Source organism: Mauremys mutica, chromosome 2 (assembly GCF_020497125.1).
Source record: "Mauremys mutica isolate MM-2020 ecotype Southern chromosome 2, ASM2049712v1, whole genome shotgun sequence".
NCBI classification, from domain to species: domain Eukaryota; kingdom Metazoa; phylum Chordata; order Testudines; family Geoemydidae; genus Mauremys; species Mauremys mutica.
The window spans coordinates 142103214-142120915 of record NC_059073.1 but is presented as its reverse complement, the minus strand read 5'-3'; the positions used below and the strand labels follow the sequence as shown (position 1 = coordinate 142120915).

The window sequence follows — 17702 nt, the reverse complement described above, 5'->3', positions numbered from 1 at the left end:
ATATCTGTAATAAAAAATAATACAAAGTGAGCACTTTACACTTTGTATTCTGTGTTGTAATAGAAATCAATATATTTGAAAATGTAGAAAAACATCCAAAAATATTTAATAAATTTCAATTGTTATTCTATTGATCAACAGTGCAATTAATCATGATTAATTTTTTTAATCAAAGTTAATTTTTTTGAGTTAATCGTGTGAGTTAACTGCGATTAATCAACAGTTCTAATATATATATATATAATGCATCTAGATTTCAATAATTATTATTTCAATAATAAGTTTATTGATGCTTAAATAGCCACCTGGGTCAATAAAACTTACTGAAATACAGCTACCTTATAGTGGAATGCAGCTGTTGTTTAACAGTGTTCAATAAGAGTTTAATTCAGGAAATGAATAAATGTACCACAGCCAATTAAAACTGCAGTGGGAAATTTTATATAATCATATTTATTTGCCCTAATTGGAATTTGGCAAGTACACAACCATCAACCCTATTCTTGCAAAAAGAGTCATGATTTCTTCAAGGCCCTCATGTTCAGGATCCCAGTTTCAACTAATGGAAAGCACCAGAGTGTTCCTTAACATCACACAGAGAAACTGGTTCATTACTGACATGGGAGACTGCAACCTTCTAAATCAGCGGTTGCCAACCTGAGCCTGAGAAGGAGCCAGAATTTACCAATGTACATTGCCAAAGAGCCGCAATAATATGTCAGCAGCCCCCCAGCACTCCCCCGACCCACTCCCAGCGCCTCCACCCACCAGCAGCCCCGCCGATCAGTGCCTCCCACTCCCTCCCCGCACCTCCCGATCAGCTGTTTCATGGCATGCAGGAGGCTCTGGGGGGATGGGGGAAGGAGTGAGGGCACGGCAGGCTCAGGGGAGGGGGCGGGAAGGGAGGAGTGGGGGCAGGACCTGTGGCAGAGCCAGGGGTTGAGCAGTGAGCACCCCCCGGCACATTGGAAAGTTGGCGCCTGTAGCTCCAGCCACAGAGTCGGTGCCTATACGAGGAGCTGCATATTAACTTCTGAAGAGCCACATGTGGCTCCGGAGCCACAGGTTGGCCCCCCCTGTTCTAAATCATTAGCCTCCTTGCATGCAGCTCCAAGGTTCTCTTTCATTAAGGGCTCTCATCCAAATACTAACCAAGCCCAAACCTGTTTAACCTCTCTGATCACATCCTGAGCCAGCATCCGTGACAGAAGACAGAAATTATTAGAAACATGGCATAACTTTTATTGACAGATATTGTAACAGCCTAGATTTCTTCTACACAGAAAACATATGGAGGAGAGGAAAACAAATATCTGATAACACGATCATGAAAAGAACTGCAACAAAAATATTATTTTTCTAATCAGTGAGGGCATTGCTAGCAGGATTATATCAGCAACAATTTTATTTGAAAGATGCAGTTTCATCGCAATAGTTTAATGTCATTGTGTACATTATATTAGTCTTGAAACATTGCCCAGAATAAAATAAAAGGTTGTCTCCTAGGGAAAAAGAAAAACAAAAATTAGTATCAGGTGATGGCTAAGGATGTTATCATAGTCATCCATTCATTACAGTCCTGAATAAGTCTCCTACAAAGAACACTCCAAACCATTTCCCATCAATCCAAACCATTCAAGGTCTATGCCATCTAATAAAAGCCCTCAATGCACTATCATGAAGTGGGAATCAGTGGATTATTAATTTGTGAGTAAGAGCATTAAAATTCCACCTGCCCTACAGTTAATTCTTTTGTATGACAATGAGTTACTTTAATAAAAAAAAACCTCCTTTCCTGCATATAGAATTTTAATATACTGATGCATGATCCAAAGCTCATTGAAGTTAATGAAAAGATTATTTCCATGGGCTTTGGTTCAGTTTCAGGATCACTAGGACATTAGTACTTGGATATCTATTCTTCTATCTTAGATATTTACACTGCCCGTATTGGCATATCTGTGTGACTGTGATGTCAACAATCAACAGAGAATGATTTATCCTTCCATGTCTTGAGGCCTCTTCTATTTTTGTTTTCATTTTATTTTTCAGTACTGATTACAGTCGTCTTTAAAATTTTGCTAACAATAAGTAGCAAAGATTCAACTCAAAAGGAAATAATGGGCCAGATTCAACATGGGGTTGGTTCAATTTTAGTTCAATACAGCTGCACTGAAATCAGTGAAATTACACTAGTGCAAAACTGGAGTAACAAAGTGGGTAATAGGGCCCAGTAACTCTGAAAAAGAATCATTATTTGTTTAGTACCAGTCTTAAAGTCACACTGGGTTTCTACATTATAAAAAACTGTCAGCTACTGAGTATTCTAAAAAATAGTAAAAAAAATACAAAAAAATCCACTACTGAATAGGGAGACTATGAGGTTTCAGAGCAATACCATGGCATTTCAACACACTTTGCTGAAAGGAGATACTTCTGCCATAATATTGTCCTCTGAACCATCTAGGTCCTCATAAATCCAGGTGAAGTTCACCCTTGCGGAGATAGCCAGCACGAGTTCAATGCATCTCTTAAGTCCGACTTAAACTATTAAAAAAGGCTGAAGTGGAATCTAAATGGCATATAAGCCTTTATCCTCTGTCCTATATATACACATGACCTAAGCTAGCATGACCTACCTTCATCAAAATAAAAAGACCAATCTCTTTCTCGTCTACAATCAGGCCATGATTTGCAGAAGAGAAAACAAAGGCAATTATGCCACCTAATAACTCAGATTTAAGCAAACAATTTCTTTGAACAATTTGTATCGGTGCAGCTGTGTTGCTCTCGTCTTTGTTTATCACAGAAAAAGTAGTTTTTTACTTTAATGTGATGATTTTTCTTATTTCTCCAAACTTCAAACATGAGTCAGTCTTCATCAGTTATTGGAGCAATTTTTCAGCACAAAGAAGGAAAAGCCAGTAGTGGAAGATGAATGCTTTAGCAATTTCCACAGACAGATCCGTTCCAACCCCCATTGTTTCAAACAATAAAGGAAGTTTATCACAATAATTTGGCCATACAAGTGCTATGAAATAAGCAATATCCTAACATTACATGACTTCATATTAATTTTACATACCTTAAATACTTTACATTTCTATGAAAAATTCCATTATCCTTAATCAAAATGACCCTGCTCCCCATTAAAGTAAATAGGAGTTTTGTCATGGGAAATGGAATGAGGTATTTAGTGCTCTCACATATATTCTTCCTCAGATTTTTGGCATTCTGATTTATAGAGAAAGATTTCGAGGCTATCCAACCTCCAATTGATGGGAAGGTGATTGCAATGCTTGAAAGCAGACAAAATTGCTTTCGGTGATATACAACAAGATGAGGGAATAGAGTGGAGAGTGGACAAGTTACATGCAGCTCTAACAGCCTCTAAACCTGCTCTGTAAGGAGATTGCAAGGATGATGAGGGAATAAAGAAATCCTTGCATTTCTCCATCACTTTGGGGAGTGGAAAGAAAGTTATACGAATATTTATTTAAAATTTTAGATGAGAGCCTGAGCTGCAAAATTCTTTTCTGTATTTTGAACCCCATAAAATCCAGGCGTGGTGGGATCTGAACTTTGGGTTCAGCCCCTTATTGAGATTGCCTACAAAATTCAGACCCAGATCTGGGTTCAGATCCTGATGCCTGAAATACCCCAGGTTGCTTCTGGCCTGTTTCCACGTAGGAAAGTGACACGCTTGCTATGTTTCATATTGTAAATTTAATGGGTGGTTTTGCAGCATGAAATGTTAGTTAAATCTGTACTTACCACGAGCTTCGCGAGCAACATAGGTTGGAATTCCTTTGCACATAGATTCAACAGACTTCCCGTATGGGACCAGGTCACTGACTGTGGTTTTTGAGACGGTGAATTGCAGTTCCACTGGGGGAGGCCCTCGAGAGCCGGCTTCCTAAACATTCAGTAAGCAAAGCCAGAATAACAGCATTGAATAAAATCATGATCCTTTCTGTGACATTCTTAAGAGTCAAGTATCAGAGGGGTAGCCGTGTTAGTCTGGTTCTGTAGAAGCAGCAAAGAATCCTGTGGCACCTTATAGACTAACAGACGTTTTGCAGCATGAGCTTTCGTGGGTGAATGCCGAAGAAGTGGGCATTCACCCACGAAAGCTCATGCTGCAAAACGTCTGTTAGTCTATAAGGTGCCACAGGATTCTTTGCTGATTCTTAAGAGTGCACAGCTTGTGACAATGTGGGTACAGCCTAAGATACCACCAGGAGCAAGCTGAGAGTCAGCTCCATTGCTCAGCTCTCTCATAGGGCACAAGTGGAGAATCCAAGAAGGGCTAGGGGCTGAAGACCCCAAAAGGGCACTGAAAAGAGTCATTGGAACAGTGAAGTGCTGCCAATATTTCCACTGCCATGTAAAAACCTTTTCCTTTCATCATTACTCATGCAAACTAGGGGTCCAGTTCACCATTAACCCACACCCTGGGCAGTCACTTTCACCAGTGGACTGCTAAGAGAGTCCGAAATGAGTATAAAACACTACCAGATCAGATTAGTGACATTTTACACCTGCCTTGTTCTGTTGTAAATGACTGCAGTAGGTGCAAGGCAAGAAAGAATGAGGCAATAAGGCTCTAGAATAAAGGCTTGGAGCATGCTTGGCGAGAAATGTGACTTTTGCTACTGGAGCCTTTGCCTCTTTCTACCATTTTAAGATGATGCATTTTCACAAGCAAACTCCCTAGCTCCATCCCCACCAATCATCCCTACCTTTCCCCCTCTTTCTTACCTTCTTTTCTTTAATCAGCTGCGGAAGCTGTACAACATCAGGCATAACATTTTTGTTCATTTTAGCAATGATGCAGGCTTTCTTTGAAAGTATCCTGGTTGCAATGTAACCCTGCAAAATAAAAGTACAGAGAGAGTGGCATTTTGTTTCAAAATAGCTCCTCTCTTTGGTCACAAATGAAATAAGCCCTGGAACCTGGGGCTCAAAAAATAGATGAAGTAATATTGAGAAATGTGTAGAGTAGAGACTTGCTATAGTGCAAGCAAATGGTGTTTCTGAATTTTATTTATTAAGTGATATTATCATAATGACTGGAGCATTTTTATCATGGCTGAAGCAAATGAGCATTCCAATGCGGCTATATGATTGGTATGCTCTGCTGTTTCAGGCATGTGAATGGATGCTCAGTTGATAATACTGATGCAACATATATTGTACCAGAAGTAGTAAAAAGGTTAATCAGGACATTTTCAAAGCCTTTAAAGGATTTAGGACTAAAAGTTCCATTGATACTCCCAGGCACTTTTGAAAATCTTTTCCTAATACGCTTGATTCTTTTGCCACGGAAGATCTGGATTCAGATTTAGATTGCAAGTGAAGCGTATGTTTGAAAGTTTGCGCCTAACTGGTCTTGCTCATACTTTCCTTGGCTTCAGTGAGAACTACTCTACCAGTTTTGAATTTTAATGAAACCTAAAATAATTCTCTTTTCAAGCTGTTTCTGCTCTCACTTATACAGGCATAAATCAAAAATAGTTCCGCTGAAGCCAATGGATCAGCATAACACAGGTGGTAAGATGAGAATCAGACTCATTGAAGTCTTATTTACACTGGCGTAACTCCATTGTTTTCAGTGCAGTTACTTACTAGTAATTGATGCCCCAATCCACTGAAGCAGAATGCGCGGAGCTATTGGCTCAAGGAGTCTCCAAAAATGCGTATTTGCCACTTACATTGCCATAATCCCAGATGGAGTTCCATGAATTCCAGCCGTTGTTTGAGTCAATGTTGGCCACGTGCTTATCGTTGTTGATGCTCACAGTCTGGTGGGAGTTTCCGCCATCGTTTCCCTGATTGTTTTCATTCACATTCTGTTTATTTTTTAAAAAAAAAAGACAAATGTGTTTCAATTTCTATAAATCCATGGAAAATCATTGGCCTTAAAATCACATTAAAGAGATATAACAGAGACACTTTGGGGAGTGGCTGGGATGCTGCTAAAACTATCTGAGCCAAAGCATAAAGGTTGTTAGACTCATGGACTCATAGACTGTAAGGCCAGAAGGGGACATCATGATCTTCTAGTCTGACCTCCTGCAGATCACAAGCCACAGAACCTTACCCACCCATTCCAGTAATAGACCCATAACCTTTGAAGCGCTAAGTGTAGTCAAAGCGCCAGCGCTGGGAGAAAGCTCTCCCAGCGCTGTCCGTACTCCACCTCCCTGTGGGGAATAACGTACAGCGCTGGGAGCCGCGCTCCCAGCGCTGGGGCTTTGACCACACTGGCGCTTTGCAGCGCCGCAATTTGCAGCGCTGGAGAGGGTGTGTTTTCACACCCTGCTGCAGCGCTGCAAATTTGTAAGTGTAGCCAAGCCCTTTATAAACACAGAGGTCATACCCTATGAGTGCAGAATTTCAAATACAGTATAAAGGGGGAGGGAAAGTGATCTGGGATTCAATTGTATGCCAGGTGTGAGAACAAATTTTGAAAGAGAAAGCAATTAAGGACATAGAAGTACATGGTAATTGGGATAAAATACAACATGGTATTGGAAAAGGTAGATCATACTAGACCAACTATATCTCTTTCTTTGAGATGATGCTATCATTATCCCAACACTCCACACAATGATTTCATAATATTTATACTATTATCAATATATAATTTGATGTTTCCTAAACTGCCAATAATTGAGTTTTCCCCCTCAGTAAGTAAACAGACTAAATATTTTCTTAAGCATGCAAACACAATCTTGTGCTATGTCAGTTTAATGCACTAAGGAAAACTTAGATTCCTTTTCAGAAATTTATTTTTCAGCTGTGAAAACTCATACAGCCCAAAAGAAACATTTTGATCATTATACTTACATCATTAGCAAAAATTGGAGCTAGGAAGACTCCGAGCAGAGCAGCAATCACAATCTGAAATTAACATTGGAAGCATAACAATGTAAGTGCTTGCCTTGGTAAAACATGTTCTGAAAGGTCTTTGTTGTCTAAGAATAGGCTTAGGCATGTGCTTAAATTTAAGCACATACTTAAGAGCTTTGCTGGACTGGGTCCTAAACTGTAATCTATTTGAAGATTATTCAAATATGCTGAAATATCATATGGGTAAATCTGTTACCTTTTCTGATGCAAATTCCTTTTAGCCTGGGCAGGATGCTTTGCCTAGGTGAGAAGAGCAACATTTGGCTCATAGTATTTGTGACTGATTTGGCAATTTCCAGCAATATCCTTGAAAAACCTTGCTGAATGAAATTCAAATATATTTGGAGTCCATTGTATGAAATGTAAAGGTTATGTATTATTGTGGGCCTGGATGATCAAAGGACTATATTGAACAATATGGCAAAGAAGAAGGGTCTTTGGGGACAGTACATGTAAAGTGTATTTCCTGATAAATATCTAGCGGGAGGTGAATGCAAATTCCCCACCCTCAGTTCTGCAAAAGCCCAGCCTTTTGAAGCTCCACCCTAAGCCTTTGTCTGCTGATCACCTGAGGCCAAGATCAGAGGGCCAAGCTGTCTAAAGGAAAAACTGAATAATTCGTGGTTGTTCTGGTTCTAAGCTAAGGCCTGGTCTACACTAGGGGGGTGGTTCGAACTAAGGTACGCAAGTTCAGCTACGCGAATAGCGTAGCTGAACTCGAAGTACCTTAGTTCGACGTACTTACCCGTCCTGACGGCGCGGGATCGAAGTCCGCGGCTCCCCCATCGACTCCGCCACCGCCGTTCGCGGTGGTGGAGTTCCGGAGTCGACGGGAGCACGTTCGGAGTTCGATATATCGCGTCTAGATGAGACGCGATATATCGAACTCCAAGAAGTCGATCGCTACCCGCCGACCCGGGCGGGTAGTATGGACGTACCTTAAGGCTGCTATGAACTTGTAACCACAGTTACAAAGCTATGTGGAGTTTGAAGGACTGACTCCTGTCAGAGCCTTTGATGAAGTTGTGGGGGTGATCTCTCTCAAATTTATTAAGAGGCATGTAGGTTATTTTATTGTTTTTAATATGTTTTCTCTGTAATGCTTTCACCTTAAGAATAAATATACTTGTTGTGTGTTGACTTGTTAGTGCAAGCAATCAGAGTCATTCAGAGCCTTCAAAGAGAAAGCAAAGCATGGATAGTTTGCCTTGCTGAGAATATCACAGTGTAATCAGGGAACTGTGCAGCCTGGAAAAACTCTGGTCAGGAGGGAGAGAGATGCAGGTCTCTGTCCAAGGGAGGTGACAGCTGACCAGCTGACTGCATAGAATGGTTGTCCTTGATGGACCATGGAAAGGGAATATATGTGCAGTTGCCCTGAACTGTGAGAGTATTTAAAACTTCAAAAAAAAGTGTATTTAAAAATAGTGGAATATCCAGGATGTGGGAGACAAGCTGACAAACTCTTGGATAGGAGGTGAACCCTTTGGATGGAATATTTCATTCTTTAAAAGAGAGTTGATTTTTCCCTTGATGTTTTTATTTTGAATATTGACCAGAGCAATAACATTACATTATATGTGTATTCATAAAGAGTTAGGTCATGCCTGATCAGCACAGTCTTGTGCTGAGAACAGTGCAGAAATACATAACCTGCCCCTCTCCACTCCCTTTAGGGTGAGGCATGCCCCGAGGGAACATCTTGGTAACATCTCTGTACTTCTCCAAGTTCATTTCTGGATAGCTTTTATGGCTCTTAACCCCTTCCCCATGTGGGTCACACAGGGCAGGGGAATTCTCTTTAATTCCTTTCCCATATTGACTAGTCAAACTAAACCAAAATTCAGACTGGTTCAGTACCTGACTATGCTTTGCTGGAAGTGATTGGATATTTATAGAGGACATAATTTAAGAGTTCACATCAGAGATTGATTTTCAAGTTCAGACAGACACAACATAAACAAATCCTGAAACTACATAAGTAGCACTTCTTTGTTTCTATCCAAAGAAAATGTTGACAATACCCCTGAATACAGAAATAAATAATGGAAGGGCTGACGCAGTCTTATTTATTGCAGAAAACAATAATGCTAAATGCTTTTGTTATTCTGTTCTAAATACATATATAATTGTTACATGGGCTAAATATTATTCAAACTTCCCTAATTTATTTAGTCTAAGTCAGAGCCAATATATATTATTGTAAGATTTAATAATTTTTCACATTATGTCATTTCAAGACATAATTATTGTCTTAGAGACAAATTTTGAAATCTTTCCTCAGATGTCGACTCCCACTGACTTCCATAAGAGCTTCTCATGGGTAAGGGCTGAATGTGACTCAGTAACTTCTTAGAATTAATTCCTCAACAAACTAGGATGAGTTTAAATACGGTTTTGCTCTCCAGTCATATATCCAGATTCTCACATTTCATGATTCTATGGATCAGATTCTCCCCGCACTTCTGTGATCATACACCAGCGTTGTAACCCCCTCAAATTTCATGGAATCGCTTCCGATTTACACTTAGGTACTGTAAATGAGGATCAGGCACTCTGTAGACAATACAACATGTATTTAAGTCTGAGATAAAAAATCTCTAATATTTCCATTAAAATTCTAGAGATTAATGCATAGATGGGTCCATTTCCTCTTGGAGTGAAATCTCTGCTGAAAGTACAATTTCTAAAACTTCTAATGAAGTTAGCAGTAGTTCTGCGTGTGCATGGTCACATCCCAAACCTGTGCAACATTCCTGTAGTATAAGAAGAAAGTAGTAAATGTACTCACAGCAAGCTTCATTTTAATGGCAGAGGAGATTCAAGATCTGCAGGGCTAAATGAAACAAACCCTTCTACTTTTTATACACCAGTTTCCAAAGTTAAATACGGGAAGGTTAAATACTGAAATAAACTTATCTTATTGGCATGTATCCATTCATTTATAACATTACACACTGTTTCCTGGTGTAATTGCTCTAACAAGCAATTTGTCACCAAACTGATAGTGTCAATCACATGTAGCAGATAATAGACCATTTGTAATGGTAAATTCAATATATTTTATCATAACTTTCTGTTATGCAGAAGTTACACACAGTACATTTCTTTTAACAATACTTAATCAAACCTAGATGATTAATCCATAAAGTCAAACAAGATTCCCAGTAACAAATTTTGCCTGCACGTCAAAAGCCTCACCTCAGATATCTTATATTCATAATTCATAATATTGATAAAGTATACCAGATTGCCAGCCTCAAGCATTCAAAAATTAGTGAGGCCCCACAAAATCATGAGATGCTCTAGGTCTAGTTGAAACACAAATTAAAGTCAAAATTTTCACGAGAAGACTCTCTAAAAAATTCTCATTTTCCAACCAGCTGAACTTCACACCCACTTTACATTGCCAGAGTGATATAAATAGGCCTTCATGAAACTAAGAACTCAAGCAACTGGGTCAGATCTTCCCATGGTGCAAATCTATGTGCTTCCTTAACCTTAATGCAGTTATGACAATTTAAAGCAGCCAATTGTATATAAAAGCATCAGGCCTGATTCTCATTTACACTAAGGCTACTTTGAAGTGAACCATTATGATGTGTAAAGGGATGGTGCAACATTATCTGTTGTCTTGCATCCTCAGTTGTCATTTACACTTGTGCTAAGTGAAGGCAAAGGAGGTGTACAATTCTACAGTTAGCACAAGGTATAAAGTAGAGACCACTCAGGCCAATAGACTGCTGAGTGGAATGATCTACAGTTCTTGTAATCTATCTGAATTGCAGATGGCAACTGGAGCTGCATATGTGTGCTGTCAATGGAATCCAAAACACACAGAACAGTACATTGTTCACATCATCAACTCCTCTCTTTTTTTCTGGACCATTAATAAATTGGGTAGTGATCATGAGAAAGGGATCAAGGAAACTGAACTAAGTAATGCCATTTAGCTAATCTCTGTGGTATAATTAGCAAAGACTTGGAAAGTTCCTTTGTTCAAGAGTTCAATAACCAAAGCCATTTTGGCCATCACAGATAATGTATCACACTTGGAAGTCTGAATCTACAAATCCCCCCTCAGCTTTTCATTGTTTATATAGTCTGTTTGGCAAACTTGTATAGCTGGAGTTATTGATTGTAAGACAAAATTATGGAAACTAAATAGAATGGTAGAAATCAGAGAAGGAAAAGTTCCAACTGTACAAAATCCCATTCCTTGGCCAATGTTTCCTGTAATATTATCTTTAAAGCTTTGCTCAGAACATTTTCTGTCTATATACAGACTCTTAGAGGTTATCAGACAACAGGGAAACTCATATTGTTAAGAACCAACTTTAACCAAAAGTGAATTAGATTCTATTTCTGATGCCCAAAGACATTTTCATTTTATACATATATATTTGTTTTTTCATGCATCATTACACATCCATTCAAGCAGGATCAGAACTAGAAATAGTGAAATTAGGGCTGGACTAACCCAAGTAATTTTTTTTCCTAACCATAGGATTTGTAGAACCCTGAACCTGAACCTGCCCCTGCTCATGGGGAATGAAACCCCAGGACAAAGGCTCTTGTAGGCAAATCATGAGCCAATATCAAGATATTACCAATGTGGTTATGTATTATGTGATCAAAATGAAGCAACTAGTGCTAACTGGGAAAACTCTGATGAACCCATAGTCCGTTGAAATATGTGGTTCGGTCAAAATCAAAATGCTTTGTGAAATTGGGTTCATTTTGCCAAATTTAGTTTTAAAAATTTAAAATAAGCTCCAACAACATTGAAACATTCCATTTCAACATTATGGGAATGAAATATTTCAATTTTTCATTTTGAAATAACTTTTCATTTAGAATTATTTTACTATTTGTATTATATATTACAATGATATATATATATATATAATATAACTTTTTAAAAACTTAAAATTTAAACAAAACAGTTCTGGCAAAATGAAACATTTTGAATGGCCTGAAGTGAAAACTGATTTGGAATTTCCCTTCACAGAGAACTTTGAAATGTTCCCCCGGGTTGGAATGAAGCCAAATGTAGAAATCCTTTACAAAATGGATCTTCTGTTCTCCACATGGCCGTAGTAGCAATTTTCATTCAGGCCTGGCCAGTAAAGGAATCTAGACACAGCCTGCTCTACAGCCCTTACGTAAAGTCCTGCTAAGGCAAAAACAAAAGAATGCAAAGGCTGGCGTGGTACAGTTTGTTGGGTTTTTGGGTGTGGTAGGCACTTTTTCCCTCATGTCAGCTTATCTCTTCTGGGTGGAACAAATATTTATCAAAACCACCCGAAGAAACCATGATTCAACAGGGGAGTTTTTTGTATCAAAATTTTTTTCCATCTTACTTTGTTCGATTTGATTTCCTGTGTGGTGTTAGCTTTATGCATTGAAATTTGTTGGATGACTGAAAATCAGACTTGAATTGAAATTGCACAAGTTTTTCCTTGATTCTATTTTCAAGATCCCTTCGTTTAAATTATCTACAGTGGGTGCTGGGGCTAAAACAATGAGCCAGATTCTCCTTTTGGTTATACCAGTGTAACTCAAGAGTAACTCCATTAACTTTAAGAGTATTGCACTGGTGTAAATAAGGGCAGACTTGGACCCACGAAAATAACAAAGACTGACAATTCCTCGCAAGAAGAAATTAATTTGATTTTTTTCTATTTTTACAAGCATTTACAGTGCATTTTCTTTTGTCCCAGCACCTGAGTCCAGCTCCATTCCTTCCTCCCATATTCTCTGTGCAGATATCACCAGTTGTCACCAGACCTTGAGTTGTCACTAGACCTTGAGTGAAACAGCTAAGAAAAAATGGCTGATTTGGGGGATGTGGAAAAGAAAAGTTTGCAACCCCCTGACTTAGACCAAAAGCAGCCAAAGCAAGAAGTTGGCTTTGGGACATGTGAATATTGAGCTGAAAGATCAGGTTCACAGAGGGATACTCAGACCTGAAGTGGTCACCTTATATAAAACCTCATTCTGCATGAGAGTTGACATTAGTGAGAGCTGTGCACATGAAATTTCGACATACAAGAGTCACCACTGAAATGATACTGCAGTTCGGTCTCCGTTGGTCATTCAGTCCTTGATCTCTCTGCTGAGACTGCAAAGAAAGAAAGAATGCTGAAAGTAAAAGAGATGATACATAAAAGATATAAAAATAAAATATAATGGATTATTGTGAAGAACTAGGAAAAACAGTATTTAGGAAGGAAAATTTTATGGGATTTAAACTCTTTCTTTGAATATAGTTTTAGACACTAGACCAAAAATGAAGACTATTATTTTTGAGATACAGGATGTGTCCTTTGCGTAGGACCTGATCCAATGCCCACTGAAGTTATATGAAGATTCCAGTGGAAAATAGATTAGGTCCATTGGAACCGCTGGTGTTTTTCCATTGACTTCGGTGGGCATTGGACTAGCCCCTTGTAGCATAATGCAGTTCTGGGTAAAGAATAAACCTGCTGGACTTAAAATGAACTCTGTTAAAACACATATAATTAGTTGGTCAAATATATTTCTTAAATACATGGGGAAACTGCCTTCTTTTCTCTCTCTCTCCCTCATGCATCTCCGTGAAACCAGCAATGTTCAAAAGTCTCACCCTTTTCTTCCCCCACACCCACCCACAAACACACAGGGCTCCTCCCTTTGAACCTATATATTATTGGCAGTGGTGGGCTTGTGTGTTTACTTAGGATGTTGTCTGCCCCTGCTAGTGCCTGAAGGCAAAGAAAATTAATGATGCTATTTTCACCTGTGCTAGCTGATATGGAATCATTAAGAGAACACAGATGGAACTTACCCATTTTTATAGAATAATTTTTCACAATACGACCACACTGTAAGGGAGGCAGTGAGGTCTAACTAAAATAAAGAACAGTCGTAACTGAGATTCTATTCCACACTCTTCCAATGATCCATTTTGTGACAATTCACACATCCTCTCTGTGCTAGTTTCCCCATACATCTTTATATCAGGGAGACTAAGACTTACCCAATTTATGCATTCAAAGCATTATTATTATTATTATTATTATTATTATTTAATATTATTAAGTCATTTAATTACAGTAATTTTTAATGGGCTATTTTGGAGGCAATAGCTAAAAACTGTGAGGTGCAGTAGCTGACTGGTTCAGGTGTTCAGCTAAAATCCTGTAGGGTGTGGGGTTTTGGCTAAATGAATCTCGTGCTAAAAGGCCACGTCCAGTTTATCCAGCTTCAAAATGGGTACCTGATCTATCAGGTTAGGGCATTCAAAGGTGGTCACCTGTGATGCTGGCCCCACAATGCCCTGGTGTTCTTCTGTTGGCTATGAAACTGATATGCATTAACTGTGCCAGCCTGATGAGACATTGGCTTGGGGGAACCTTGACTTTGACCTAGGCCTGGTCTACACTACGCGTTTAAACCGGTTTTAGGAGCGTTAAACCGATTCAACGCCACACCGGTCCACACTAAGAGGCCCTTTATATCAATATAAAGGGCTCTTTAAACCGGTTTCTGTACTCCTCCCCAACGAGAGGAGTAGCGCTAATATCGGTATTGCCATATCGGATTAGGGTTAGTGTGGCCGCAAATCGACGGTATTGGCCTCCGGGTGATATCCCACAGTGCACCACTGACCGCTCTGGACAGCAATCTGAACTCGGATGCACTGGCCAGGTAGACAGGAAAAGCCCCGCGAACTTTTGAATATCATTTCCTGTTTGCCCAGCATGGAGCTCCGATCAGCACGGCTGGCAATGCAGTCCGAAAACAAAATCCAAAAAGAGCTCCAGCATGGACCGTACGGATGTGATCGCTGTATGGTCAGGCAAAACTGTTCTATCAGAGCTCCATTACAGAAGACGAAAGTCCAAAGTATTTTTTAAAAAATCTCCAGACAGAAGCCATAGCAGAGACTCAGCACGCTGCTGCGTGACAAGCGTAACGGAAAGCCAAAGAATCAAATGGACGCTCATGGAGGGAGGGAGGGGGGACTGAGGACGCAAGCTATCCCACAGTTCCTGCAGTCTCCGAAAAGCATTTGCATTCTTGGCTGAGCTCCCAATGCCTGTAGGGTCAAACACATTGTCCGCGGTGGTTCAGGGCATAGCTCGTCAATGTACCCCCACCCCCCACCCCCAGAAGGAAAAGGGAAAAAAATCGTCTCTTGACTCTTTTAAATGTCACCCTGTGTGTACTGAATGCTGCTGGTAGACGCGATGCTGCGGCACTGTACTGTAGCATCCTCGCCCCTCCTCCTTGGTGGCTGATGGTACAATATGGCTGATATCTGTCGTCATCATCAGCCTTGTGGCAGATGGTGTAGTGCAATAGGACTGCTATCCGTCCTCATCATCAGCCCATGAGTGCTCCTGACTGGCCTCCCGGTCATTTCCAGTAGACGGTACAGAACGGCTGGTAACCGTCTTCATCATAGCAACAGGGGGCTGAGCTCTATCAGCCCCCGCCCTTCATGTGTAAAGAAAAGATTCTGTACTGCCTGGACTATCATAGCAGCAGGATGCTGGGCTCCTCTCCCCCACACTGCTTAATGTCCTGTCTGGACTATCATAGCAGCTGGAGGCTGCCTTCCCCTCATTTCATTTCACTAACAAGTCACTGTTTCTTATTCCTGCATTCTTTATTACTTCAGCACACAAATGGGGGGACACTGCAATGGTAGCCCAGGAAGGCTGGGGGAGGAGGGAAGCAACAGGTGGGGTTGTTGCAGGAGCACCCCCTGTGAATGGCATGCAGCTCATCATTCCTGCATGATCTGACACGGAGCGGCTGTGCTCTCTAGTAGTACACTTGCCCCATATTCTAGGCAGGACTGATTCTATTTTTAGATACCATAAAGGAGGGATTGACTCGGGGAGTCATTCCCATTTTTGTCTTTTGCGCCCCCGGCTGATCTCAGCCAGGGGCACCTATGACTGCAGCAGAAGGTATAGTGCAATAGGACTGGTAACCGTCATCTCATTGCCAATTTACAATGGAATGGTAGGCGGTACAGAACGGCTGCTAACCATCTCTGCTGTCATGCAAAAGCAAAAGCATGCTGCTGTGTAGCGCTGCTGAATCGCCTCTGTCTGCGGAATCTAGTACACATACGGTGACAGTGACAAAAGGCAAAACAGGCTTCATGGTTGCCACGCTATGGTGTCTGCCAGGGCAATCCAGGGAAAAAGGGCGCGAAATGATTGTCTGCCGTTGCTTTCCTGGAGGAAGGAATGACTGACGACATTTCCCAGAACCACCCGCGACAATTATTTTTGCCCCATCAGGCACTGGGATCTCAACCCAGAATTCCAAGGGGCGGGGGAGACTGCGGGAACTATGGGATAGCTACGGAATAGCTACCCACAGTGCAACGCTCCAGAAATCGACGCTAGCCTTGGACCGTGGACGCACACCACCGAATTAATGTGCTTAGTGTGGCTGCGTGCACTCGATTTTATACAATCTGTTTTACTAAACCGGTTTATATAAATTCGGAATAATCCCGTAGTGTAGACATACCCCTAGAAAGTTGATCTATTCATTGGTATTTAGCCAGTACTTGTGGGTTGCCATGATATGGATATTTCTGTCTAGGTTCATCTTTAAGCTATGTGGGTGTTTGGGGATGGAGATACAGAAAAGGAAATTTAAACAATAGGAAAGAACAGTCGAGTCTTTCCTAATATCCATTTCTGCTAATAAAGAAGTCCTGACAAGTTAAAATTATGTCTGTGTATTAAAAATTAAAATAGCATTTGTATCCTCTAGAAAGTTAATTAGTAAATAATAGATATTTGTGAAGTGAGCAATTTTAATCTTTTCAGGGTGGACTAAAGTGCTTTCAACATATCAGGCCCAAACTTCAGATTAAGCAGTTTACCATGGTGTGGCATGTAGATATGGAATCACTGAAGTCACAATGCATATTTCTGTAAAGTGTTTCCCACACCTATAGCAAGATATAAAAGGTCTCTGCAATTTTTTTCCATTTCATCCACGACTTCTTGTTCTTATCCGAAAGAAAAATGAACACAGTTGTGAGTATATTTGTCCTTTATTGCAGTTGTAATTATTTTTAAAAGCTACTACAGTATTTATATACAAATCTGAGTTCTTTTTTACTAGAAGCAAGAGTGTTCACTGAAGTTAGCACTGTTTTGAGAATAATTATGTTTCATGTTTCATTTGCTGGTACAATAAGAAGGTACTGTCTTGCATTCTTTGTGCAGTAATAATCTCCTTGAAATCAGTGAGAATCATGCATTAACAAGGGATGCAGGATTGAGCCCAAACTTAAGCATGTTTCATTACTAATTTTTGTTGTAATTTTTAGAGGAATCAAGAAATATTTTTGGAAGCAATCAATGTAATTTTTGAATAGCAAGAAAAATGTAACTTCTCAAAAGGAAAAATATTGTCTGTTGTTTTCTGAATGAAATAATTAAGAACACTGAATTTACAAAAATTTTACACAGACAAAAGTGTGAGAAATGTCTCAGACAAAGTCAGACAAGGAATGGTAAAATGCACATGAATATTACTGTCTGGTAGAAAATATTTAGCAAGTTTCATATTTTAAATTTAGACTTTGGACTGGACTTTGTAATATTTTATCTGGTAAAGTAGTCCTCAACCAAATATGGGAATCTAGGAAATGCCATACTAGATCTGACCTGTGGTCACTGCAGTTGTACCAGTCTCAGACAGTGACCAGCGCCAGATTTTTTCAGAGGAAGGTACAAGAAACCGTGCTGTGGGCAATTAGGGAA

The 17702-nt window shown here is 39.9% G+C and overlaps 1 protein-coding gene across 1 annotated transcript; it reads right to left on the bottom strand.

The window, feature by feature from the left end:
* Positions 1–1343: 1343 nt before the first annotated feature.
* On the bottom strand, positions 1344–13748 carry LOC123363210 (gastrokine-1-like). The gene is made up of 7 exons (XM_045004090.1): positions 13745–13748; positions 12968–13059; positions 6853–6906; positions 5715–5852; positions 4762–4872; positions 3775–3916; positions 1344–1502 (listed from the first exon to the last, which is right to left on the bottom strand). The coding sequence occupies exons 1-7, from the start codon at positions 13746–13748 to the stop codon at positions 1405–1407; spliced, it is 639 nt and encodes a 212-aa protein (XP_044860025.1). The 3' UTR covers positions 1344–1404.
* Positions 13749–17702: the final 3954 nt, after the last annotated feature.